The sequence below is a fragment of the Anopheles coustani genome, chromosome 3 (genome assembly GCF_943734705.1).
Source record: "Anopheles coustani chromosome 3, idAnoCousDA_361_x.2, whole genome shotgun sequence".
NCBI lineage: Eukaryota > Metazoa > Arthropoda > Insecta > Diptera > Culicidae > Anopheles > Anopheles coustani.
In genome coordinates this window covers 26,162,186-26,188,881 of record NC_071288.1, presented here as the reverse complement: position 1 = coordinate 26,188,881, position 26,696 = coordinate 26,162,186, and the positions used below count along the sequence as shown (strand labels likewise).

The following is a 26,696-nucleotide window of genomic DNA, read 5'->3' as shown; positions in this document are numbered from 1 at the left end:
GTGAGAAGGTGCAGTTAGCCGTGGGCGCCTCGGGAGAGAAACCGATTCTAAGCTACACTTACCTTCGGTCCGTACTGCTTCCGCGTGACCACCTCCGGCGCCATCCAGTACGGCGTGCCGACCATGGTCGTCCGTTTGGACTGCTCGGGCGAGATCTGCGCGCAAAAGCCAAAGTCCGTCAGCTTGACGCTGCCGTCCAGGCCGAGCAGAATGTTGTCGCTCTTGATGTCCCGGTGGATCACCTGGTTGCTGTGCAGGAACTCGAGCGCCTGCAGCACCTCCCGGCAGACGGCCGCTATCTGGCCCTCGTCCATGCACGTCTCGGTGACGACGTCGGTGAGCGAACCGCCCGGCAGGTACTCCATCACGACCCACAGCTCCTCCGACACCAGGTAGCTGTCGAGATAGTTGACCACGTTCGGGTGCTTGTTCTCCCGCATCACCAGGATCTCGTTGATGATCAGCTCCTTCTTCGGCTGCTGGCTGAGGTTCATCTGCTTGATCGCCACCTCCATGCCGGTCGAGCTCTCGATCGCCGTGTAGACGGTACCGGACGCGCCCTGGCCGATCTTCTCCATCTTGTTGTACTTCCGCTTCGGATCGCCGACGCTCACGATCGTGCGCAGCTTCTCGAGGATCTCCTCGTCGGACATCTTCTTCTTCTTGAGGTTGGCCGCCCGCTGCTGCGTCGGCGTCGTCGTCGCTGCGGTGCCATTGTTCACGTTCGCCACCGTCAGGGCGGCCACCGCGGCGGCCCCTCCGACGGCGGGCGTCGCCGGCACCGTTGGCGGTGGTACGTAGCAGCCCGTGTTGCTGTCGCCAGTCGCGTTGCTGCCCACCAACGATGGTGCGATGGCATTGCTTGCGGCTGTAACGTAAGGAGCGGCATGGTTGTGTGTGGCCCCGAGCGGGCCCACCCCTGTTGAAGTAGCAGCGGAAGGCGATGTAGTAATGGTACAACTATGGCTATTCGTAGAAGCAGTCCTCGTTTCGGTCGTCGTGGAAGTAGTATTATTAGTAGTAGTGGTAATGGTAGCAGTAATGGAAGTAATGGAAGTAGTAGCGTCGCCTTCCTCCACCGTGGCGGCGGCGACGGTCGGTTCCGCTTCCGGCGCTGGCCGTTGGTCGTCGTTTGCGTCGGTTTGTTGGGCGTCGTCGTTGTGCTCCGAGGGGAGATCGTCCAAGTCGTCGGGATCGTCGTCGGATCGTGCCAGCGGGGCGGTAGCAGCGGCGATCGCCGGACGCGTGGCGCTGGTGACGGTGATGGTGGTCGTCGTTTGATCGTTTACTGTTAGCGTTAGAGTGGTTAGGTTGGTTGGTTTCAGTTGGTTAGTTGGTGGTTGCGATCGTTGTTGTTGTTGTTGTTGTTGTTGTTGTTGTTGTTGCGGTTGCGAATGCAATGGAGCAGCAGTAGTAGTAGTGATAGTGGTAGTAGTAGTTGGTGGTTCGATTAGTAAAGCGCAGTCGAAAGCGAAAGCACAGTCGGTGGTACGGCAGTTACCTTGGTGTTGCTGATGGTGATGCAGATGCAGCGAGTTCTGCTGGTTCGTGGACGCCGCCGCCGCCGCCGTCGAGAGGCTGCTGATCGTCTGCGGGGAGGCAGCGTTGACCGAGTTCTTGTTCTTGTCGAACTGCGTCGGGCTGCGTATGGCGCCAGTTCCGGCGCCCGGGTACGTCGCAGCGGCGCTCAAATGAGGAGGTATTGGCGGTGAGATCGGATCATCGATAGGCCGTGTGTACTGGAAAAGGGGAAATGGATGTAAAAATGTATTAACAGGGATGAAACTTTTTCGTAAAGCAACTCATGAATGATTGGTTAATAGTCATAAAGGTGGAGTCAGACACTTTTTGTTAAAGATGTAAAATAATTATTTGAAATCAATAGTATTGAAGCGATGCAATGTTCAACAAAAGTATGTCTAGTCGTAGTCGTAATTGACAATAACATGCAAAAAAAAAAACCCCTCATGTGCATACTAAAAAGGGTGTATGTGTATTCTTCATAGATAGTTTATACCTTATGTCACGTTCTGAAAATGTTTTATTCATTTAAACAGAACCACGTTATCGTTCAAGAAGGACTTATTATATTATTTGGTCTGTTATATAAACAACCGAAAAATATACACATTTGTTTCATTTTCTGCATTCTTTTTTACATTTTGTGACATATTTTCTCCAAGACCTATATTTAGCTACTTTCACGACCATAACAAAAAAGAATACTATTTATTTTAATAACTTCTTTGCATGAAAAAACTGCTTTGGGAATATGTTTTTTTCCGTTTTTGCTTCTGTTGTGTTTTATGTTCTTTTAAACATGTTACAAAGTTTTGGAATATAAATATGATAAATTTGTCTTGTCACTAGGCTTGTTGTACCCATTACCTCACTTGTTGGTTCAAAGCTACCACCTCACTTCGCGAGGAGAACATTTTAAAAAAAGTGTTTGATACGGGTTTGCAAAAGTTTTTTTTAAGTTAGTTTATTAAATACACAATCAGAACATAATTTACCAGCAGTATGAACGACAAACGGTCTATAATCCCCGACACCGTACGGTGAAACGTTTCCTGATAGATATTGTAGATCTCTTGAAACATGATCCAAGCTAAGCTTTGGTACTAGGATACTGATAACTATAAACATATACAACAAAGACTAAAGAAACGCACGTAGAGCCTTCTGAAGGATCTTTCCCCTTGCACCTATGGTGTGTCCAGGGCGGTTCGAGAGTAACTGATCCGGGTGTCGGCGATGCAACTCTCCGCAGGGCCCATTCGCACCGAATTCGGGCCAATAATGCAAATCACACCATTGCTCTCTCTGGGCCCCGTGTTGGAATGCATCGGAGGATCTTGTCATCAACCATTCCCTTCCCACCCTTCTCGGTTCCCATGCCTTTATGGCTTCGTGCCATTTCGCCCTTTCCGCATTCCATCCACCCTCGGCTCGGCGTTTGGGTGTTGTTCGAACGTTGAATACCTCCGGCACAGAAAATATGTGGACGGAACCCATATTTTACGAGGTTCCTTCGTCGCAATCTTCGCATGTTCCGACCTGATTGGTGTGTGTTGGTGAGGGTTTCGAGGGCGGGTTGTCTAAAATGAGCTCCGCCCGGCCATCGCGGGTAGATTTATCATATTTCGATTATGAAAGTCTAAACGACAAAGAAAACGTCGTGAGGAGGGAAGGAACATACAGAGAGAAAGAGAGAGGGAGTGCTGGGCGCCAAAGGTTGGAAAAGTAAGTTGAATGAATTTTAATGTCGGGAATTCCCAAATTCCTGCAATCACACATCAGATTTAAACTCCAATGGGAGGATGAGTTTTGATTTGAAATATAAACATAACCAAACATTAATCATTTGATTTGTTTTGCGTACATGCGCTTATTTGTATGCTGACGCTAAAACCCTTCGAAACCTTCCATGTCCTACGTCTGCGGCGCACAACAGGGTACTAATAAACATTACCCAGAAACATCCAATTTTCTGACGCCACGTAGTACATCTCTCTTTCACGTTAGAACTTCCTGATAACTTGGTGTTTCAAGGTTCAAACTCTTCCCTAAAGGACAGGGATTTCCAGAGCGCAGAGAACGACAGGGGACCCCGGAAGAGCCAAAGGAATGTGCATGCATTTCAGGTAAAGCGATAGAGGAAATGAAAGATATCATGGGACCGCAGTGATATTTACCGGTAAACAAATTACCTGCGTTACTGTTTTCCTCGACATTTTCTTGAACGAAGCCGCACGGCGCAAAACCCACTGGTGGAAGCGACTGGTTCGTGGGTAAGTTCGTTCAGGTAGGCCACGAACCCGATCGACTTGAGGGAAAGAAGCCGTGACTAGAGAAGGCGCTATGTTTTGACCGCATGTGTCGTGAATTGGTCGTACGTACGTGCAGTAATCTCATTTGGCCCATTCGATCCGGTTGGGATCGATGGAAAGACCTTGGAAAATCGATCTCCAGCAAAAGTTTGGGTCCCAAAGGACCTGAGCTATAAAAGAACGACAAGCTATAAACTCGGGCGTTCCATGTAGCTCTCCTCATTCCGTTCGTTTATGGCAGATGATACTGGTGAGGTTTATTTTACAGTCTCACTTAAAATCCCACCATTCCATGCATTTTTCACAGCGTCTTTTGAGCACGTAAATCTCTAATGAAGATTAGAGTTGCAATCCTTTAGGTTGCCCAGAACATACAGTATAATAAATTTAGAGGCGGCTAAAACTATTCCTATAGCAAATCTAAAGCTTTAGTGATTAATTGCAATGACTCTAATCTCTCCTTCTTTAGCAATCATCCACAAATGATATCATAAAACCTACTCTTGACAAGCTAATTCAAATCTACGTTACTGAATACTTTAAACCTTTCATTTCTGCAGGATGTTTTAATTTGATTAAATTAAAATAAATTTAATTGGCTAGAAACCATCCAAATATTAAAAAGGTGAGTGTTGAAACTGTCGTCTGGTAAATGAGGCAAGTGCTACTTACGATCGATTTGGTCCGCTCGGGGCGGCTGGCGATGGGCGGGGGAATGCCATTGCCGCTGATGCTGCCGCTGGCGCTGCCGCTGAGGACGCCCAGCTCGTCGCTGTCGTGGTCGCCGGCCGAGTTGTGCGACGAAAGGCCCAGACTGTACGCCTGCGAGTGGCTGCTCGAGATGACCTGCGCCCCGGGTCCGCCGTGCGACTCCGAGTCCGTCGGCGTGCTGCTCGGACTGCTGCTGCTCACCCGGCTCAGCGACGACCCTATGGACGATGCTACGGTTGAGAATTAATAATGCAATCCAACATGCGGCGAGAAATGATGCGGTGAGGATTTTCGGACGGGGGTTGTGGCTTTTTATCGCGCCGAAAGATAGAGTAATAGTAGTAGTAGTAGTAGTAGTAGAGCCAATGCTGAGCGGAAGGAGAACGATCGTCAACGAGGAAAGAGGAGTCATCTGTCCAATCTTTGTGGATGCAGCAATCGGAGATAGCATTGTCTTATGTTTATAGCCACTTAACTGTGAGGTCAAGCGGCATTAACGCCTTAAATATACATGCCGTACCATGAGCTTTCTGGGACAATGATAAAAGAAAAGGTGCTGGGAGGTTGACCTAAGTTAGCCATTTTTCCGCAGCAGGATGTACTAATCATATACTTATTTTGGAATTAGCTAAACGGAAAAGGTTGTAATGCAATCTCAATAAATGTTTATAAATTTGAAATAAATCATTTAAAGAACAATTCAACGAAATATATCGTATTGACTGTATAGTTATGTTGTGCAATCTGAGACGGATCATAGGGTAATAACATTAAAAAGCAGTTTGAAGACCCGAGTTTTCAAGGACCCCGTCATTTTGCTAATACTTTTTTAAATTACATTTTTTTTTATATTTTTTAAATTTCGCAACAAAATTGTTAGTTTTATTAAATTCGAGATAAGTTTGTAAATTTACTTTTGAACGAAAGTAAATGGATAATATAAAAGATATTATTAAAGACGAATAGCATTCTCAGATTACTTTGAGGATAATGGACATGGATAAGCAAAAGCAAGTTCCAAATACAATAATTTAGCTTAGCATTATTTTTACTTTTTTCTTTTTCAGACATTTCAAGATTGTTAATTTTAAGTCGAGTTAAAAAATATTCAATCAAAAAGAAAAAACTAAATTTCTTGTCGATTAGGTTCTTAGAATATGATTGATGGTTTCACGTGAAATAATTCTTTGAAAAACATGTTTTTGGAAATGAAAACTTTTAAATCGAATAACGTTAAGTAAAACTGTAGTTTAATTCCTCATTTAAAAAACGTATGATTAAATCAATAATTTTATAAATTTTGAAATGAAAAATTGAATGGTGAATGTATCGCATGTTTTGGGACCTTCAACTTATTGCTGCTTGGGGCACCAAGAACGCTTAATCCACCTCTGTGTACAATACATTTTGGGCATATGTTTAAACGTATTTAGTTAGAGAACTACATAGAGTTGTACATAGAGATGTAACACCGTGAGGATGAAACACTTTCTATCGGCTTAAGTCATTTTGCTAATGCGACAACCTCACTTACTGCATCATCCACAGTTAATAGACCATTGTGTTCTAGTTTGCTCCTCCAAAAACCCCTTTACGTAACGAAATTACCTTCGATTTGCGATCCCGCCGGTGCTCTATTGGTACGATCATGGTGTCTGTTTCTTTGTTCGATTGTCTTAACTGCTTCCCGTCCTCGGTGGGGTAGCTTGCCACGGGTCAGCTACATAACATGAACACTTCCATCGGAACACTGCCGGGCACAGTAACACCTTTCGCTTCTAGCGCGGCTCCGGGAAATTACACCGAAAATCGGCCGCTCGGCACTCGAAACCCATTGACGGCATCGTCACGGGAGGGGTGTTACACGGGGGTGCAAAAGGTTCGCCGGGAAGTGATACGGGTTCGCGGGTTAATTGAGTAAAACTCCCATTCATTGCGACCGCCCAACAAACCAACACAGGCCGGCGACAAGTTCGGCGCGTCTGGGTTCGGTTGAATAACTCAATTAATTTAACTGAACTTCCTCTGGCCTCCTCGATTTCCCTTGCCCCTTTGGGAGAGTAGGGAGGACACTTTCTAGCCGCCAATTGCCGGCTGATGGCCTTCGTTCGAGTGACTGTTGCTCGCTTCTAACGCAGACAACTCTACAAAAATGAAATGTATCAATGAAGTGAGGACAACGGGAAAGCAGAGGGCATACTCGGTGTCACGAAACCAATCTCTACTAATTGATCGTCTCACCGGTGCTGGCCTCCGCCATCCACCAATCGGAAGTGACAGCCCAACGGTCAAAGTGACACATGTGTGCCAAAGTAATAACAATCGAATCAAAGCTTATCAATTCCTCTGCAACAGATTCACAGGAGTGCGATCGGGTTCGGACCAAAAGCAGACCAAAATAACGGCTCGATTTTGACAGTAAATTTCGGGAGCCACTTTTAATCGCCGGAAACCTTTCGACGAGAAAAGGTATTGGATTTCAACTCAGCACGTGCCGACATTGCGCCGGTTTTCCTCCACTACCTCAACGAAGGACAATTAAAACGGGATCACAGCTCATGTGAATCGTCCCGAAAAAGCTCACATAGTTCAGGTGCGTGACAGAGCCGCACCTCGAACGGTGCACAGCCTAATGAAGTGAAAAGAACGGTATGCTTGTCGGAAGCATCTTACGGCCAATCAAGAGGAATCGTTTGACGAGCGCAGTCTTCAAAACGATGGGACGATGTTTTGGACGGTAGTGAGTGTTAATTGGGTTGGTCGACCGGAAGACGCCTTTTGACATGCGCCGGCCGATCTTTTATTCACCCGGCAGCCCATGAACATGGAGTTTTATTGTTTCAATTTCAGTTTCACTTTCTTTGTTTGGCCTTTTCTTACGGATGTCGGGAAAATGTGAGCCAACGAAAGTGAACTCTAATTAGGTGTATGACAAATGAAATGAAAACAAAAACGAGCTGAGAAAGTCAAATTCTATTGACTCGATGTGATTATGATGGAGAAAATTATCTAACTTTAGAGTTCTGTTAAATTATAATTTGGATACCAAAAAAAGTTCGTTAAGTTATAAACAGTTTATTTTCGAATACTAAAATCACTTGAACGTAAGCGATTTGCTCCATCATCGCACATAATAACTCATGAATCTTTCGTCGAGAGATTCATGAATCCCAAAGATACACCAACTGATGAAAAGTGATCAGCCAAAAATGGGTAGAAGGACTCTTTTTTTGTGTTGCATAGTCCATGCCACTGAAAGAATCGTGGGAATTCGTTACAAATCCATGCAAGATTCATGAAGCTTCATTAAGGTTTCGAAAGATTCATTAAGCTTTGAAGATTAGAATCCGCAAAGATTCATGAAACCATCTAATGAATCTTGGGTGAAAGATTCATATGAATGAATCTCGTCAAAAGATTCAGCACAACACTAGAAGGAACCTTTCTAACCTTAAGTAATAGTGACGATGGTCCACCATGGCAAGGTTTGAGTGATTCCATCTACACTTTTCTAGAGTTATTCCCACCCTCACGCTTCCGTGATTGTCGCAAGCTTTCTGTCCTTCGTTAGGATGTTTATTTTCTAATGAATTATGATTACACTGCAAGAGCGTCATTAAAATGAAGGCATCCCTTGCCCGCGTACAAATATACCGAAAGGAGGAAGGAGGTAAAATCACCATCAACCCCGAAGCATTTAAATTGCATGTCACCCGAGACGCTCATTGCGAACGATCAACATTCTCAGCATTTAAATGTCCATCACCTGGCGGATACTTACTGCTTCAGGCAAAATTTACGCGAATGTCCGCGAAATTGCGCCCCGCGATCAAAAAAGTAAACTTCACACCCGAAACTCGGTTGTTGGGTTGAAGGTTGGGGGAGGGTGGGTCGCACCCTCGTTTCCTTTTATCACCTTCCTGTGTCCGGAAAGATCGAAAGGAAAACGAAATTAACAAGCAAATACGTCCACACCCTTCCCTCAGCGACATCCGTCACAACCAAAGGCCGTTAAATGGTTTAATCATTCATTTTCATCCCCGATATCGCAGGGCTCGGCGTTTCGGTTCCATTTCGATAGTACTTTTTTATGATTCCCGCCGCCTCGAGGGGGATTTGGTTTTGGCGGTTTTTGTTTTCACCCGCCACCATCACTTTGTTTCTCTTATTTTCGTGAGAATTTGCATTCCCAGCCCACAACAACACGAAACGGTGCATACAACGGCTCGGTGGTGGAAACAAATGGCGCCAAACCTCCGCCTGGAAGCTGATGGAAATGCCAGTTCTGTCGTCTCCCCAGACCGAAAGTGAAATCCCTTTCACTTGGGTTCGCAAAAAAAAAGGGAAATAAAATAAAAACAATATATTTCAAAAAAAAAAAAATGAAGGAAACGAACGCCACTCGCGCCTCGCGCAGCATAACAACACGACACAAAGCGCTCTTCTGCGGGCGAAAATCTTCCAAAATTGACTTACCACCCCCTGCCCCCCCCTCCGTGAAGGGGGAGGAGGGGGTGTTGGTAACGGCCATTTAAAATCATCGCCCCAACTCCTTCCCTTTCACCCGGCCCCAAAACGGGGGAAGCCTTTTCTTCGCACGACCTCGACGAAAAAAGCTATTTCATGATGTGAAATCCGCGGCGCCGTCACCATTTTTGGCCGCGGTACAATGTCTTAATAAATCGTGGCCCTGTCCCAATGTTCGTAAATACCGCCCGCACCCTTTTTTCTCTACCTCCCACTCCCCCCACTCGCCCCCATGGAACGAAAAGGTTTTTGAACCTTGGCGGTGTGGTGTGGTTTGTTTTCCCTTCGGCTTGCATTCGTTTCTTCTTCTAAGACGGGTATAACTCCTTCGAGGTGAATAATGAAGTTATGCTCCCGGGTGTGTTTTGCAGTTGTGACAATGTTTTGATAGACTCGCAGGGGGAAAGTGGTGGCGCGCGTCGGAATCTGTCGGAAGTTGCACAAATTAGGTTAGGGGCTCATTAGCGTAAACAGAAAGAGTATCTTTCTTTCCGAGAGCTGGAGCAATCGAAAGGTAAAACTAATTGGAATGGCTCGTTCTGCAAATAAATGGTTGTTTACTTCTGTTCAACGAATGCACAGTCCATTAACAATAGCAAATCAGAGCACCGTTCAATTTGTTAAACACAGTTATTAGTGTCGTTTATTAGTTTCAATTAAAGACCCGCACATCGACAGGCATAAATTGTTCGTATACAGTGCAAGAGCATAACCGAATTTACGTGCAGACCAATCGTCATGTGAAGAGCCAATTTGGAACCCTCTTTAACCGGTTTAATATCACGAATTATCACACCGAATCATCCGGCACGGTTCGTTTGCCATTTTACGACACACCACATCCTTACCGGTCCGGGGAGCGACCGCTGGAACATAGGTACGTACGTGTGTCGAAAAGATCGACCAGTAAACATCTGCACGAAGGGTGGAAGGGGGCGGGAGAAGACGGTGATTGCTTATCGCAACCCTCCTCCCTCGTGTTTGTCGTGATGGTGTTGGCTGATGATTTTACGTTCTGCTTGCCTCCGAAAACCGACTCAAGGCATGGAAAAGGCAAAAGGGACAAGAGAACCAAACCGAAAAGCCGAACGTTGAAAGGATGTGAAGATGGGGCGGCCTGGTGGTTGCAATGTTGCACAAATTATGCAACAACATGCCAGGGAGGGGAAATGATGCTGATTTACGACGAGCCGGAGCAAAGGTGGAAACAAATTTGAGCTGACGTCTGGTGCTGAACCGATGTAAACCGGGTCAGGATTTTTAGGAACTTACAATGGTTTAGCTACCCGAGATACCAAGATACATAAGATTGTACTCGCTATGCGGGAAGGTGATTATTATGGGTTTATTTCAGAAGCAAGCGCCCCCATCTAAGTTCTCCATTTTCTTACGCGTTATCTACATCATGAAATCGAAACAACCTTTTCATTAAAGGTCCTAAGGTTCAACATGGTGGAAAGGCAAATTTCAACCACTTTGACACAGAACAGGATTGTGCGCGAAACGAACCACAGCCTCACCCTACCATCGAAAGCGTGTGAATATTTCGCTAGATAAATCTAGCGAGTCAAATGTTGAGTCACATGCCAACTGGTTCAATTATACACCATTGCGCGAAAATGGTTTTCAGTGCAACTTAAAGCTGTTAATTGAGCAGAAGTGTAAAGAGCAATTTAAAAACAACGTTGTGACCATTGAGGGAAATTTAAGCAAAGCAGAGCGCACAACGGTAAAAGTAATATTTCACTCGAAATTGAAATTGAATTGGCAATAGGTAAAACCGAGATGAAGAAGGAAGGCAGGAGAAATGCCACTGAATTATCGCACCGAACCGAAATTCCAGTCCGCTGAGAGCCGAACTTTCCGATCGGCGCGCAGACATAATGGAATTTTGATTCACCCAACATAAACCACCAGAAAAATGGTAGCCAAGGGTACGGGGAGAAAATGGTAGGGAGATTTGTCTGAAAGGAAAAACAAATCACAAACAGCGCCTGTGGGAAATGAAATAACGATCGAAATATGGATCCACTACTAATTGGATCTAAACGGTACGGGGTGGGTGGTGGTGCACTGGAGGGCACCCCAAAAGGTCCTCTGCCAATAATTCCTACACAAAACAATGCAACCGTTTATGTGGCTTAGAAAGGGAGGGTAGGAAAAAGGCAGAATCGGACCCCGGCCTCCCTCGGATTTGACAAATATTGGGAGCACGATTTAAGCTTTAATTTCATAACTCGTGCACTTTGGTTCGACTTGGCCGCGGTGTTGCATTGCAAAGCGTGATTTGTTTAAGTAATTGTTTTTGAAACACAATAAAAAAAATAAATCAATCGGTAACCAAACAAAACATGGCGGCAGCAATAAACAACACATAAAAGAGAAACTGAAAATGAAATTGTATATCAACTTCATCACCCATTTATCATTCGAAAGCGAGGATTGTTTTTCCCTCCCTTTCCACACGGCACGATCAGATTATCGTTGTGCTTGCGTCGGGTTTTCCCGCACAGCGGAAGGGAAAAATTATGATGCACACAAAGCTGTACACCACTTTTTGCTCGGGCAGATTGTAATAGAGACATCGATACAAACAAACAGAAAAGCATAAAAACGCGAACGATTCCGTGCGCCAATAAATGGTAAAATTTAAATGGATTCATTTTGCACTCGTAACGTCGTAAACTCGGTTCGTTGTTTGCTGGGAAAACCCACCCTCCCTCCCCCTTCCATCCCCCCGGGGAAGGGCACAATCAATAGTGCACGAGTTTCGCGCGCAAAAACATTTATCGGGTTGGTGGCAAAATTCCCAGAAAAATGGTTGATTACCGTCATTTCCCGCGGGAAACGGAGCGATAATAAAGCTTATGTAAATGCAAGGGGTTGGATGCGTTCGAATCGGTGGAAAAGTGCAAGTTGCGATACTTTCGGTGGAAACGTGTACGAGGAACGAGCGATGCCGTTTCTAGCAGGTGATTGTAAAGTTCGAAGCCACTTTTGAATCCTTATCCTCCGGTGGTACAATTCCTTCCCGTGTGGATTATGATTTTGAACCATAAATTACGGGCTTTTCTAAGCCGCTGGCAATAATACGTGACATTTCTCGTGGGGTCTCCCTTTTGGCGTCCTCCAGAAAACTATGGCACCGGCAGAAAAGGCTCTTATACTACGCGCCGAGGAAAACATACTTCAAGTGGACAGAGTTTAAACATGATAAAGGGGGCAGCATCTTACCCGAGTGTGTCGTAGTGTGCAGTCCATGGGTCATATATTTCGAGCTCGGTCGCTGCTTGCTGCTGTTGTCGAAGAAGTTCAGCACGTCCAGCACGGCCTGCGGGTTCTTCTTCTGCTCCTGCTTGCTAATGTTTGAGTTCTTCAGCATCAGCGCCCATTGCTCTGGCATACCCTGCGGAAACGGAAAGTGAGGGGGAGAGGGAGGGAAATCACAAAAAGAGAAAAGATTAGTACCGTTGGCTTATCGAGTACATATTGTGTATGGCAGCTGTGTGATTTAAGTTCTATTTTTTTATTTAATTAACGAGAAACAAAAAGAATAAACAATCTAGCAAAACACATATCACTAGCATTTGGAGCTGAAATTTTTGTTGTAGAAAATTAGGCGCAGCCCCGCGTTGGAGAGCATAACACGACACTACACTAGAAGTAGTGGCATTCAGCTAAACTTAAAATGAAACTGCTGGAAAGAAAATCACAATTCGCACAGAAAATGTTCGTGCAGTGAAACGATGAACACCAAAAGAGAGAGGTCTCATGCGCGCAGAATGGTTTCGTAATGATCGATGATCGGGGGATGATCAAGATGTTTAAAAGCAGCTTGAAACTGAAGCACATTTTTGCAGCTTCCGAAACACTTTTCCTTGGCTTGTGTACTTTTTTTTTAATTTGGCACAACATCCCCTAGTGGAACAAGGCCTATCTCCGAAGAAAGTTTCTGCGAACGAAAAGTCGATCTAGTTATAAAATCTGTTCGTAATACCGGGTCAGACTCGAGATTCGATCCCGCACCTGTGGCGTGATGTTTCCTAGCGCTGCCGCTGCGCCATAGGCACCATTCCTTGCTTGCAAACTATTTAGTGTATAAATGCACTAATGCTTTTACATGCATCAGAAGACGACGAGCGTTTACGTAATGTACGGCTTGGGAAATGTAGTAATATTCCACGCAAACCGTTTCACAGCACTTTGAGCAGCTTATCCCTTCCCTTCCAAAGCAGTGGAATGTCTTATGCACTTACTAAAGATTGTTGGTCACGCGTACCAAATGCAAATAGTGTCCGTTTTCCTATCGCAATCTTTTCCTACACATCGCAAGTATTTTATAAAAGTGCCCCCCGAGTTAGATATCAATCTTTGAGGCAAACTGAGAAAAACGTTTTGTAACAGATTTTATTTTCTATGCTGACGTTTTATCAAATTACCATTCCATTTCCTGCACGATGGTGTGTTTGTGTGCCTAATGGAACTGTCACCCGGCGTCGTGCCGGTTCCGGTTCATCGCCGTGGGCGAAGGGTGAAAGATTGCAAATGTGTTGAAGTTGTGCATGCCAGCAAAAGCGACCAGGATGGTGTGTGTTTGGAAAAGTATTCCCTCAAGCGTCGAAAGAAAGTGAATCGGGAAGGAGAGGAGCAAAATCGGAGCGATCACACGCACGGAAAAATCGGTTCCGTTGCGATCGAGAAGGAAGAAATTTAATTCCAGCTTTCCACCGGAGGGTGGATACATTTCACGGGCCCACACAGATACCACCGGCATTTTTTTAAGATATCGAAAGGTGTCGTAAAGATTGGGCCCAGCTTGAGGTAAGATGCAATGGATCGTTAGGTTGGTTTGATGTACGTGTTACGCGCCCTCCCCCGGGATCCCTTCCCATCACTTTTGCTCCAGAAGGTTACTTAATTAGACATGTTTTCAATTATGTGACCGTTGCACGCCACTTTACAAGTGACCGGTACGGCGCGTGAAGCGTTTTTCTACCTCCCAAACTCTCCCTTACTGTCCAATGCACTAGCCGGAAGTGTATAAATGACACACGCAAATATTTTAACCGTCTTTTAATTGCACTGCTTAAAGATAGTTTTAAAGTCGCTAACGAATTAAATTGTAAAAATCACCTATCCGTCCAAACAGGGTAAGGGGCTCGGATGTCATTAAGAAATGCGTTTATAATTACCACGCACCATGCATCAGTGGTATGGCGCTCCCAATAGCCCCCTCCCTCCTCCCTCTCCCTTTTCCTGCGTGACGAAAGAATTACGAAAGAAAATATATGTATGATTGCGAGAAAGGATTGATTTTTGTTTTCTTTCGCTCGAAAATAACCCATCACGATTCGACTGACATTTTTTGACATTTTCGCAAATTGGTTTCCGCTTCGCTTGGCTGTGGTGGAGAGGTTTTTTTTTGTCTCCACTGTTATTTCGGAACCGCAACGTTTTCGCGAACCGCGCCTCTCCGTGGACGTTTGTGTGTCGACTCTCCTTTCGCCAATTTGGCAACAACGCACTGGAAAAGGGGGAGGAGTGGGGTTGTCCCGGACCGAACGCTGGAGGGACCCACCGTGAACTGAAACGACCCCGAAAGCTACCCTCAGCACCTTTCAAGGGTTATGACAACAGCAGCAGCAGCGAAGGGAAAAGTGAAATACTTCAAGCTGGCGACGTCGACGACGACGACGACTTAATTTGTTCCGTTGCTCCGCTGGCTGCACCTTGACCGCCGGGCGTCTCGTTTTCCCTCCCATTGGGCACCGACGACGTTAGCTATCGTCGGATCAGGTCGCTTGAAACTTCCACCATCGTAACGGGTGGTCCCGCTGTCCAGTTGCCCGCCAGCCTCATCCTCACGACTTAGCCGTCGTTTCGCTCGAGATGGCTTGCAGTTGTTTGTCCATTCGTCCTGATTCGAGATTCGCTTACGGCTGGGCTGTTGGGGGGATTTAAGCGATCCTTCTGCCAAGTTGACCAACACCGGGACCCGAGGGGGTACGGCTCTAGCGCTCTTTGGTTTCTTTCGAGTACGAGAAAGTTGCACCAGAAGGTGCGCACCCCCGAAGAGGAAGGAAGCAATGGATTCGCAATGGACGGGGAAAGGGTTTACTCTGGAGAAATAAATTCACTTTTGTGCTTTCCGTTTTGACACTTGCTGACCTCACCCGGAGGTAGGGAAATAGTGCATCGGCCCACGTGCTGCTGCTGCTGCAATTGAACCAGCATTTGCATAATTGATACATGATTCGAAAGTCAATAAACTTGACCGCTATGTTACAAAGCGGTTCCCATTTGCTGAATCAAAACCAACGGTGTACAAAGTATATCTTTTAACGCTTCCTTACTTTGTGTGAGCGTCGGTGAACCGTTTACGGCAAGGCATGTTGAATACAAGTGCAAGTAAACAAAACGCATTGGAGATGTATTTTAACCAGTCTAATTAAATGTATTTTATGGATGGAAAAACAGTGCATTGCAATAGGAAAACGTTGCGATAAAGTTTTTCACAATTTTTAAACAATAAGAGAAAGCCCAGTACTGACAGTATTGTATTGTATTGATAAGCCATTCAAAAATACCTTTTTTCATTTATTAGTTAGTTGCTAAACGTTCTCTTCAGAGGAACATTTGAGAAAACATTTCCAATTTTTAGATTATCGATAAAATAAATTAAACTGCACGAAATCATAAATATTTCTATGACAATGAAGCTCAACTAAAAACATATAAATAAAAACTATATTATGTTTGGTTTCCCAATTCCCATGCGGAATTTTGGTTTAAAAAAAATGTGAGAAGGAGTTGTATACCAAAGTTGTATTAAAATTCCCAGTTTTCCGAAAATTAAAATTTTTCAAACCAGAAATAATTCTGCACAACATGATTGTAAGTGAATATGTCAGACGTACACGTCCCCAAAGAAAAATAAAGATTTTGTTGTTAAGCAACTTCGCACCTGTAGGGTTAAGGTAAACAATAATCGTCATTATTGAGAAAATTGATCAAATTAAATACCCATCGCAACATAAAACACTGCATCGACCCTTGATGCTTCCTTCACCGAAAGCTTCTTGCTACAGGTTTTCTATTCAATCAAGAGAGCTCTTCTCCTTCAAGGCGTACCGCAAACACGGTCGGTTTTGCCCCGCCGAAAGAGGCCGCTAATTTTGAAAGCCATCACTACCCTCCCTTACCCCACCGCAACAGAGCTCGTTCGAAGGTTCGCATGATGAAAGGCGGAACGGACCTTGAGTGTCAAACAACAAAAATTCATTTCACGGTATCCCAACCAAACACACACGCACACTTAAGAGCGTAGAAAAGCGTGAAAATTGTGATTTGCAGGTCAACCGAAAAGGGCTCGAGAGGCGCGATAAAATACGTGAGGTGTGGGATTTTCCTCGTGCGTTGACAAATAACAACGTGCGTCACAAACGCGTCACTATGATTGAGAATCGAGTGAAAAATTTGTCAGTAATCAAACGCGAGGCGACATTGCGATGAGCAATAGGAAGATATTAGATTTGATCAGTCGAACGTAATGGTTTCGATTGGCAAAGTGCTGCTTCGTTTTCACTTGCGCAAGCTTTATTCACTTTGTGTGTCACGTGGTGGTGGATCGTCTGCTTTTTTTGTTATTAGTTCCCCAAATGGTACACTCCAGCCGGTGAAGGGCTTCACTATGTGATGCGAGCAAATGGAATCAACTCATCGGAAAGTCCCCATCTGTATGTATGCTGCGTAATCACGCGAGCTGAAGAGACGATCGTGCGTATGCTCTTGCGATGATGATTCCCGCGGATTATGTAAAAAAAGACGCACACGGAACGGGGGGGGGGGGGGGCATTTACGGTTGGCTAGGGAAAAGAAAGGGAAATGTTTCAGCATTTTATTCGATTACCGTCGCGTCGGGCGGAGAAAAAAGTTAATCGAGCTCAGAGGAGGATTTTATCTAATCCGAACCAGCAGCACACGCTTGATGATGAGGATTATCTAATTGCTAATCGTGGTGAATATTTGTTTTGCTTCGTGCGTCCCTTTAATATAGATACCGCTATATTTACTGCAATGGAAAACAGATTCCCAGGATGTCCAAATTCCCAGGCAAAGGAATGATCTTTCATCAGCGAACTTATGAACTTCTGTGAACGGGCCCCAACAACTGTGGGCATTTTAATTTGAAATCATAAATTGCATCATGCGTCACCTTGGCGCGGAAAAGTGAGTTTGCTGACTCGTGGGGCATTTTTTACACTTCACTTCAGCAGGCTTTCGGTGCCCTCCTAGGGCCATTCATTTGACCAAGGGTGAGTTTGGCGGAAGCAAACCCGTAAAAGATATATACCGTCGACATTAAGCTAAGGGCTGCGCCCTTCGTTCGCCGTAATCACGTTGAATGAATGTGTGCTAATAAAAAATGACCACCGGAGGTGTATTTATTCTTCAAACCAGAGGGAAGGATAACACAGCAAAAAAAAAAAACATCCCTCAAAGAGAACGAATGGAACGATGTGGCCCCACCCGATGATTAGATAGGAAAACGCGACTTTTTGCCTCCTCAGATTCGATAGCGTTGGACGACTTCGTTTCGTTCGAGTCCTGAGGAAAGCCGGAAAATTATGAAATCGAAACACGCTTTCCACACCCCGCTCCTCTCTCTCGTAGGGCAGGTATTTACAACAACTCCATCGCTGTAAGCTGTACCAACCCCTCCACCTCGTTGCCCTCGTGTTGGCTAATGTTCATTAGGTTATACTCTCTATAATTTGTTGGACGAATCACACAACCCACCGAAACGGGGAGGACCAATCTCGCTGTCACGGCGAGGAGACGACAGAGGAAAAAATAATCCCTTACCCTACGGGTAGGTCGCAAGTGAAATAGTAAAAGTACTGTCGAACCTGTACCAGAAAAATATAACAAAATGAATAAAACAAAAAAAAGCGGACGAACGGCGGAGTTTACATCATGCATATCTCTCGTTCGAGCTCCGGAGCATCGTCAGATCGAGATCTGTGCCAGGAGTGGTAATATCAAGATGTTTCCCGCCTTTCCCGACGGTTTAGCTGCACTGCCCTCGCACCCCGGGACCGTTCTCTTCAGCCGTTCACTTCCTTTGCGTGCGCCCCGATTTTGGAGGCGAGCGGGCTAGAGCCGGGACGGAGAATGGGGAAGGAAGGGTGCAGATTTTGAAACAATTTCCTGCCACCATATAATTCAGCGCTCGCTGACACCAGCCATTTACGTCCATTTAGCACCTCGTGTTCTCCCATGTTGGCTTTCCCTGGGAACGATACGTTCGATAGAGAGTATCCTGTACTGGATCGCGCCCCTTCGTGATGTGAGCGGAATGGAATCGGCATTCGAAATCAGGCAGCCACATTTGCCCTCCCTCCTCTACCATACGATCCCCAATTCGATTGGTTTCCGTGCAAAACACCGACAACCTTTCAATTATAGCCTCCTACCAATCCCACTTGTGTTCACATTTTGTCCTTTCCGAACTGATGGAATGATGGAAACCTTCCGATTCGGGTGGGCGTTCCTCGCAACGAACCATGTAACGTTTTTGTATCGCATCGGATCATTGGATAGATGTTTAAAACGTTACATAAAAGGATCACAAACATAACAAATGCAAAGGGGAGAAGGTGTGTGGCATATATTACGATTGATTCAATGACACTAATTTACAGGGTTTCGATCCATATAACGGAATGTTTCAATAGGTAGAGAGAACAATTCAAATCCATAGGGGATATTTTCAATCGGTTGAGAGAACTTTGCAATCATATAGGGGAATGTTTCAGACAGCTAGGGGAATCGTAAAAATCTACCGGAGAGCCTTGCAACCTTGACTTCCCAAAACTCATCGTGCCCACTATGCCAAGGAATGATATTACTTTGGATAATTAAGTATTTGAAAATCGTATAAGTTTTTTAAAACTAAAATACAACAATATTCTTCGATTTTTCTGCTTTTTCTCGACCATTGAGGTAAACGCGAAGTGACAAGTCAATGTGTGCTATTCGATGTGAGGTTCTCCTCGTTTATCGTTCCAAATTCGTTGCTTGACAAACGATTGTAAAATGGTTGATGCAAAAATCGAAGATGCAAAATTTAATTAAATTAATAGACAAATAAAAATACATAGTGATTAATTTGCTTTTTTTGCGTGCACGTACAGGGGTGGATCAAAGTAAACAAACAAATTATAACAATCGAAGACTTTTGTGAGGTTGACGACTCCCCTAACCGATTGCAAAGCTCCCCGGTGGGTTTGCACGATTCCCCTAGCTGTCTGAAATATTCCCCTATATGATTGCAAAGTTCTCTCAACCGGTTGGAAATATCCCCTATGCTTTTAAAATGTTTTCTCTACCTATTGAAACATTCCATTATATGGATCGAAACCCTGTATTTGCACACGAATACGAAAAAGGAAGGATTTTCTGCAATCACAAGTGGAAAAAGTTCTCCGGGATCAAGCGGGATGATCCACGTGTCGGTAAAGTGAAACATATTACGGGTTAAATTGTTAAAGCATAACCAGTCGACAACATTACTGGAACCATTTTTCAACCGCACACATTCTTTTTTTTCACCATAACCTCGAAAGATGAAAGTGGATAAATCAACAATCATTACTCACCCCGCCGGGTTGATGGGAAAGGGATAAAGAAAGCAACAGAGTGCGAGAACGTGACTTTATCGTTACCGGCCCTTGGCGGTGCGTATCCGTACCGTGATCCGTGGCTGCAGAGCGGAGGCTGCACATAAGGGTCAGCCAAAGCCCGCAGCATCCATCCAGCACCTTCTGCTTCTCTCCCGTGGGAAGGCGGCTTTAGCCAGGTTGAACCGTTTCCGCGTTCAAAAGGGAGGGAAGAGGAAGAGGAGCGACCTGTCACACACTGCATGCCACTTGCATATGCGATTGCAGGAAAGTGCAAGTGTCGCGAACCGTGCGACAACGAAGAGCGTGATCTGTGTGTTGGTGTGTTTCGGGGGGCTGGATTAGGTCTCGTTTAGGAGAAACTTCCAACCGAACCGCGCGGTTTTCCTTCGTACCAAGTGGGTGCTTCGAGGAGGGAACATACCCGGTTTTTCCTCCCAACGGTAACGCATTCTTGTGCCTCTTCTTCTCTTGCCTTTTCTTCACTCGTAATTCACCGTTAGGGTGTAGGTTTTCGCAGTTTTGTTGTCGTTTTTTTTTCTAAACGATAAATATTAATATCGTACTTATTTTTATGATTTCCATTATTCATTGGACCCGAACGCCAACCCACTCGGGCACGCACAGCTGGCTGTTGTGTGCTGAGGCACTTGAAAGTTCCGTTGGAAGGTTTCTAATAACGTGTTTCATTCGAATCGGACCACCAGCAAGCATCGGGTTCGTATGTTATTGTATGAAGAATACATCTTTGAATTATTTTCATATAAAACCACTTTACCTTACGCCGACCCTTTTGAAACAAAATTTCTAAATAATCAAATCGATTTGACGTGCTGCATTACTACACGTTACTTGTTGCTTTGTTAAGCAGCATCCACTCTTATTGCTCGAGACGAAAAAGTCGTCGATCGTCACGCGGATGTGAACGAGTAAAGGTAATTCAATTCCGGCACGCCTTCGCACGCACGTTGCGCGCGAGACGGTTTTCCCGTTCGTCGCTTGCCCGGAGGAGGCGGCTGGGCTTCGATGGGCAAATCTTTCGATTGGAAGTGAAATTGAAAGCGATTGGTGTGTTCTCCGATCACCATCGTGGGATGATATTGTTCGGTACCGGCATGTACGTAATCCATTTGAAAGACATCGAACAGCTTAGAGAAACATTTTTATTTGCTTGATAATCTAACTCTCTCTGGCCTGACTCTATCTGTGTAATGAGTACTACACATAGTAAAATTAAATGGTGTAATGAAATAAATTATAAACGGCATGTTTTCTTGGGTTCAACATTTTTCGTCACTTCAACCGAGCATCCCAAGTGTTTTAGTTTTAATCGTCAGTAAATTGTCACGCCCTCAGAGACACACCAATTCTTACCAACTGAGAGGCTCAAAGCTCCAAACGGGCTACACTCCATCAACGCAAAATGTATCCCATCTACAAAATGAAAAGAAAAACGGTCCATTTCCGCACGGGAATATTTTCACATGTGCCTTTCTCGCACATGCAGCAACAAACGGGGCTTCCACTTTAATGAGTAGCTCATTAAAGAACACAGCAGAAGACATCCCGCCCGGGAGAGGCTGAAGCACACGCCGACGGAAAAGACGGTGCTTCGGGGTCATGTTATGCATATTCTAGTTTCAATTACGGTGCTTTTTAGCCTTTTCCCACCCCCACCAGGGCTCCATATTCCACACCACAGTTCTGGGGAGTTCTCCGCAAGATTTCTGGCTTCGCAAGAAAGTTTCTTGACATCTCTTCCGCAGCGCAGCATGACGCACACTCGCAGTTGAATGGAATACATGTTACTCCTCCCTTCGCGCCCTACCTTCTCGGTTTGAATTTTCTTCCTCCACGTATTCCTTGTCCGTTAACAACATAACCCGTCGGAGACTAAAACGCACCCGATGAAGGGGTTGAAAGGAGGACTGTCTGCCCATTTCGTCATCTATTATCATTCCCATCACGATTACGGTTTGTCGTGGGAGCATTTGCCATTCAACCGTGTGCGTCTGGTGTTTTGTGTACTTTGTATGATCCGGTAACGAAGGGGGTTTATTTTGAATTCTTTATTTTCAAAAAGCTAGTTTACCAGACACTGTTTGTGCGTCGATTGTTTTTATTCCATTTTTAATAGCTAACTGCCAAAAAAGGTTATATACTTTGAATATCATATCAGAATGAATTGAATGTGTATGTGTCTGTGTTGATCTATTCCAAATTGAGAGTCGTCTTTGAACTTGAAGATTGATTTTATAGCAAGATAAAAATGTTCAAGAACCCATTCGAACGATCGTGGATGTTTTTAGGTTCTCAATAATAATCCCACCATAAAATCATTATTTAATTAGTCCCTTTGGCTAACTGTTTCCGTTCGGATGGAAAGGTTGCGCACGGAAAAGGTTGGAAACCTACGACGACAACCTCTAGCCGAGGGGAAGCCGTGGTTTAATTAATCGAACACCGTTGTGGTAACAAATTAATCGAACTCGAAGCTTCCATCCTCCTGAGCATTCTTTTCTACCTTAAATCGACGATCTACCCAACCGGTAGATGATAATTTCCACCGGTGTTCGGATTTCCATCCCGCCACTGCCCACCAAGGAAGAAACCAAGCCCGTGGTTTCATTTCCGCTCCGTTGGGATTTTGTTGGCTCTTTCCGCTTGCATTCGTCTCGCGGCGAGCAGCGGAAAACCCTACACCCTCCGATCAACGGGTGGGATGATCAATTTGTGCATAAGAATTTGACATTATACAGGGCTTCGGATTGATGAAACGGTGGTCAAAAGCTGGATGGGTGGGCATCCGATCGATCGGAACCGACGAAACACGGCACGAGAAGCTAAAGTCGTCCGTGAGTGAAAAAGCGATCAAACGAACCGTTATTTGTCTACCCGGTGGCAGTTTTTCACGGACTGATGATCGTTGATTTAGTCGACAGCAAAAAAAAAAGGTCGAATTTCAACGCCGCGATGAAACTTCGAGTGCTCGAGAAGACGTTTTATATGTGGGGCTTTGTTGCGCGTTGCGTCTTCGTTTTGCCCTTGACCAACCGATCAAGCGTGACCCGACAAAGATTGAGAAGGAATTCAAGTGTTACGTTACACACACCCGTTCCTAGGGTAGATTACAGCTTTTCCGCTTTTTCCACCCATCATCATCAAAAGACGACGACGACGACGATGGGGACCTTTTTGTGTTAATAATTAATTACTATCGCACACCGGTTTTGAGCAATCTGTTTTTGTTTATTGTGATTTATAAAGTGACCTCACGGTTGACGGGCAGCAGCTGCAAAACGGTAGCATAACTTGCGCCCGTGCTCAACCCTGACAATAAGCAACCGGAATACTCTTCCGCCAAACAAAGATACAACACAACGGATAAAATATGTACACTTATAAATGAACGATTTATCTTCTTGGCAAACATGTAAGGCACACAAAAAAAAATTGATAAGGGAACATCAACCCCAGAAGCATAGTAAAACAAAACAATACGACCTGCTGGTGCAGCTGTTTAGTTTCTTAAAATGAACACTTGAGCTTGAGCCGACATTTTTGCCGCGACAAGTTTTTTTCTGTGAGTTATTCAAGAATTGATATTTAACCAGGACGCGGTTAGGCATGTGATGGCAACGGGAAAAGCGGCCAAGGATGGCCCGGAAGGGGGATCATAAACACATGACATATGACATAATAATTCAGTTTATTTCGAGCCGTGTTATTTTTTGTGCTACACTGAAACTGCCGAGATGCGCCGCTTTAAACTGGCGTATAACGAGAAGAAGTTGCAATTTATTGCAGATCTCGTACAAAATGGAACATAAAACGTTACCAGCTAACTTTTTTAAATAGAAAAAATCTTAATCGCCCAAGGGCAACGTGCTAAATTTGTTAAGTTTAGTGCAAGAAACTAGTGATGTGCGAACTGAGCAAGAATGAGTGATTGAGTTGAATTTTACTGATGAATGATTGATTTAAATTCTTACGGATAGTTTTTGTTACTCCTTTTTTATTTGAAACCTACAAAGGATTCGAATCCCAAAAGAGTGAATGAGTGAGTATAAGGATTCCAATCCTAAGAGTAAGCAAAAGAGTTACTAGTCGCCACAGAGAATCGAATCTCAAACTGGGATTCGAAGCTCAAACTGGGACTTTATATACGAACTATTTATGAATACACATACAGTTTGGGATTCGAACCCCTATTTGAGATTTGAATCTCAGTTTGGGATTTGATTCTCTGTGGTAACTAGTAACCCTTTTACTCACTCTTGGGATTCGAATCTCTATGACGACTAGCAACACTTTTACTCACTGATTCATTCTTTTGGGATTCGAATCATTGCCATGGATTTAAAGCTCTGCGACGACTAATAAATCATTTTATGCTTTTCAAATCACAAAGGAGTAAAATTGCATCACTGTAATTATTGTTTTCTCTGATGTTTTGATCTCTTTGAAAAAAGTTTTTATTCTCATCACTACAATAAACATTACATTTCTCAAAGTAGTCATTTTCTAGACGACTTCTAAATCGAAATGATGAAATCGAGTTGGTACACAGATCAACCGTTAATATACTATTATGAAATATCCCAGCGATAGCGTCACCCAACGTCTTATTTTCCCCACGCTCCAATATATCCGAGACACGCCGGATGAATTACACTTTGTGAAATTTGAGTCATTTCAAAGTTATCGGCGTCACACCCTTCGGGAGTCGAGTGCGTCAGAGCAGGCACTGACAAACGTAAGGCAAAACTGATAGACGGACTGGCAGACGGACATGGACACAGCACTCGAGAGCGGGAAGCCAGTAGTCGATGATATCGGTTACAACTGAAAATCCGTTTGAAACCATTCCATTTCCCAACTGCTGCTGCAAACGTGTATCGGCGTATTTGGTTGCCTTCCCATGGCCAAACCGTAGAAGGTTGGAGCTCATGCACCCACGACAGACGCGGGGATGGGAAAATATGCACACTTGGCAATGTGGTTAGCGTCTTTAGATATCTTTGGGTGGAGGAAAAAAAAGCTTTAACGAAGGTAGAAGCTGAAAAAAAACTCTCATCTTCGAACGCACACACTTGTGGTCGTAAAACATTTCCTAACTTTTTGGAAAACCTGCGAAATGTGGGGTAAGGGGTGACTCAGTAAAGACAAACCTTCGACGTGTGGAGGATGCTGGACCGTGTTTGCCTTCGGCGGAATGGAAGATGCAAACACAGTCCTTAAGTTGATTTTGTCGACACCGTGTAGAAGGTGAAAAAAAAAATTAGTAAAAAGGTACCGAGCATAAAAGTTTTACACACGAGCTAGTTTGTGGTTAGCTTAATTGAAAGCATCCGAAGCAAGCTGTACGACAAGAAGGGAAACACATCGGTCTCAGTAGCGCAGTACGTTGACAAATTGGCTATCTGGTTCGGTTGGTTCCGTCGCTCATCTTTGCATGTTTGCCTCTCCTAAAGGCAGCGACATGTATCCGAAATGTCAAGCTTGACATCAATAGTAGCATATCCAAACGTTTACCTTAAACACACAACCACACCAAACACTCTGGTGCGATACATCGAAGTGCGTTCCATCTGGGAAAAGGGAGGTGAAAAAGTGGTGCCAATGGGTTTTCATCATCCTAAAGCTGCGGCGAGTGGCGAGTTTCCATTCTCGGGTCAGTCGACAAGATTCTATTGCCAAGCTGCAAGCAAGCAAGCAAAGCAAGCGTGTCGAAATTGGACCTCGGGGACGAATAAAATTCATTCCTTCGCCGGCCAAACCCGAAACGGGGCTTCGGCTGTCATCAACATTTCAAGAGTAAATATTTAAATTTGCGACCAACCGATTGAACTCTTGGGGGGTGGGAAAGACAAACTGAGTGCAACACAGCACGGGGTGGCCGGGACAGTTGAATGCAGGTCAACGTTTGGAGGTTTTCAAACCCCCCTTTTATGATCCCACCCAGTGGCTGTGACGTGGTAACAAGAGTTATGTTGGACTGGCGAATAGATGAAGAATTAAAAAAAGAAAAGATCGAAACCAGTGGAAAACTAAGTTCTAAGAAGGTGGCAGCAAACGCTCACCACTCCGATTTCAAAACGGTTCCACCATTTATTACAGCTCTGGGACCGATCTCGAACCCCGTCGATGATGTTGCTGGCGCCCGTGTCTCAATCGAACCAAACGATTTCGAAACGGATTTCGAACTGATCAGTGGACTTGTCTGTTTAGGTTTCCCGCTCATCAGCATCGTGTTGTTCCCGCAACATGTTATATGTGAAATGATTAGAGTTTTAAAAACACCAACTATATTTTAATAAAAATAAATCGCCCGGTTTAAAATTGGGAATTTTTTTTCTAAAACTAAAGCTACACATTGAGTTAACGCATGGCAGAACTGTATGGGGATTTTTATATAAATTTTGTTCGTTTTATCTGGGGTTTCTTGAGTTAAACGTAACGTAAAATGTATAACACGGGAAACCGTTTCCTGATGCTGTTGTGTGTTTGAAGCACAACTGGTTGAAGACATACTTCACAAATTATACTACCACTAGGCTTGACACCCGGCAATGCTCGGTGAAAAAGGGATTGAGAAAAGAATTATGGTTTTAACTCTTTATTAGAGAGTTATGTTTTAATTTAATAGTTACAAAACGGCGTATTTCAAATTGTTGATATATTTAATCGACTTCCCTGTGTTGTATAAACCTTATTGTATAAGTTTGGTGGATATACCTTGACATATGTGTACATGCTTGTTTTGTTTGTTTGAAAAAAGTTTAAAAAAAAGGTTTGATGAAAGTTTGAAAATCGACTGTTCAGTATTGGTCGAGTTTGTCGAGAAGTCTATGCATTAAAAAAAGCTAAAATATAAAAAAGATGCGTTCCTTCAAAGCACTGGAACGAAGATGACATCAAGTTCCTGCCAATTATAATACTT

The 26,696-nt window shown here is 44.4% G+C and overlaps 1 protein-coding gene across 3 annotated transcripts in view; it reads right to left on the bottom strand.

Annotated features, from left to right (window-relative positions):
• Positions 1-26,696, bottom strand: part of LOC131260415 (serine/threonine-protein kinase Pak) — a 47,029-nt gene that overhangs the window by 2,479 nt on the left and 17,854 nt on the right. Inside the window, exons 3-6 of one of the 3 annotated variants that reach the window (XM_058262125.1) lie at positions 12,306-12,477; positions 4,506-4,774; positions 1,502-1,739; positions 63-919 (exon numbers count right to left, since the gene is read on the bottom strand). In XM_058262125.1, the coding sequence (XP_058118108.1) occupies positions 63-919; positions 1,502-1,739; positions 4,506-4,774; positions 12,306-12,477 (1,536 nt within the window). The remainder of the gene's footprint in view (positions 1-62; positions 920-1,501; positions 1,740-4,505; positions 4,775-12,305; positions 12,478-26,696) is intronic. The other 2 variants (XM_058262128.1, XM_058262127.1) reach the window with 2 other exon arrangements.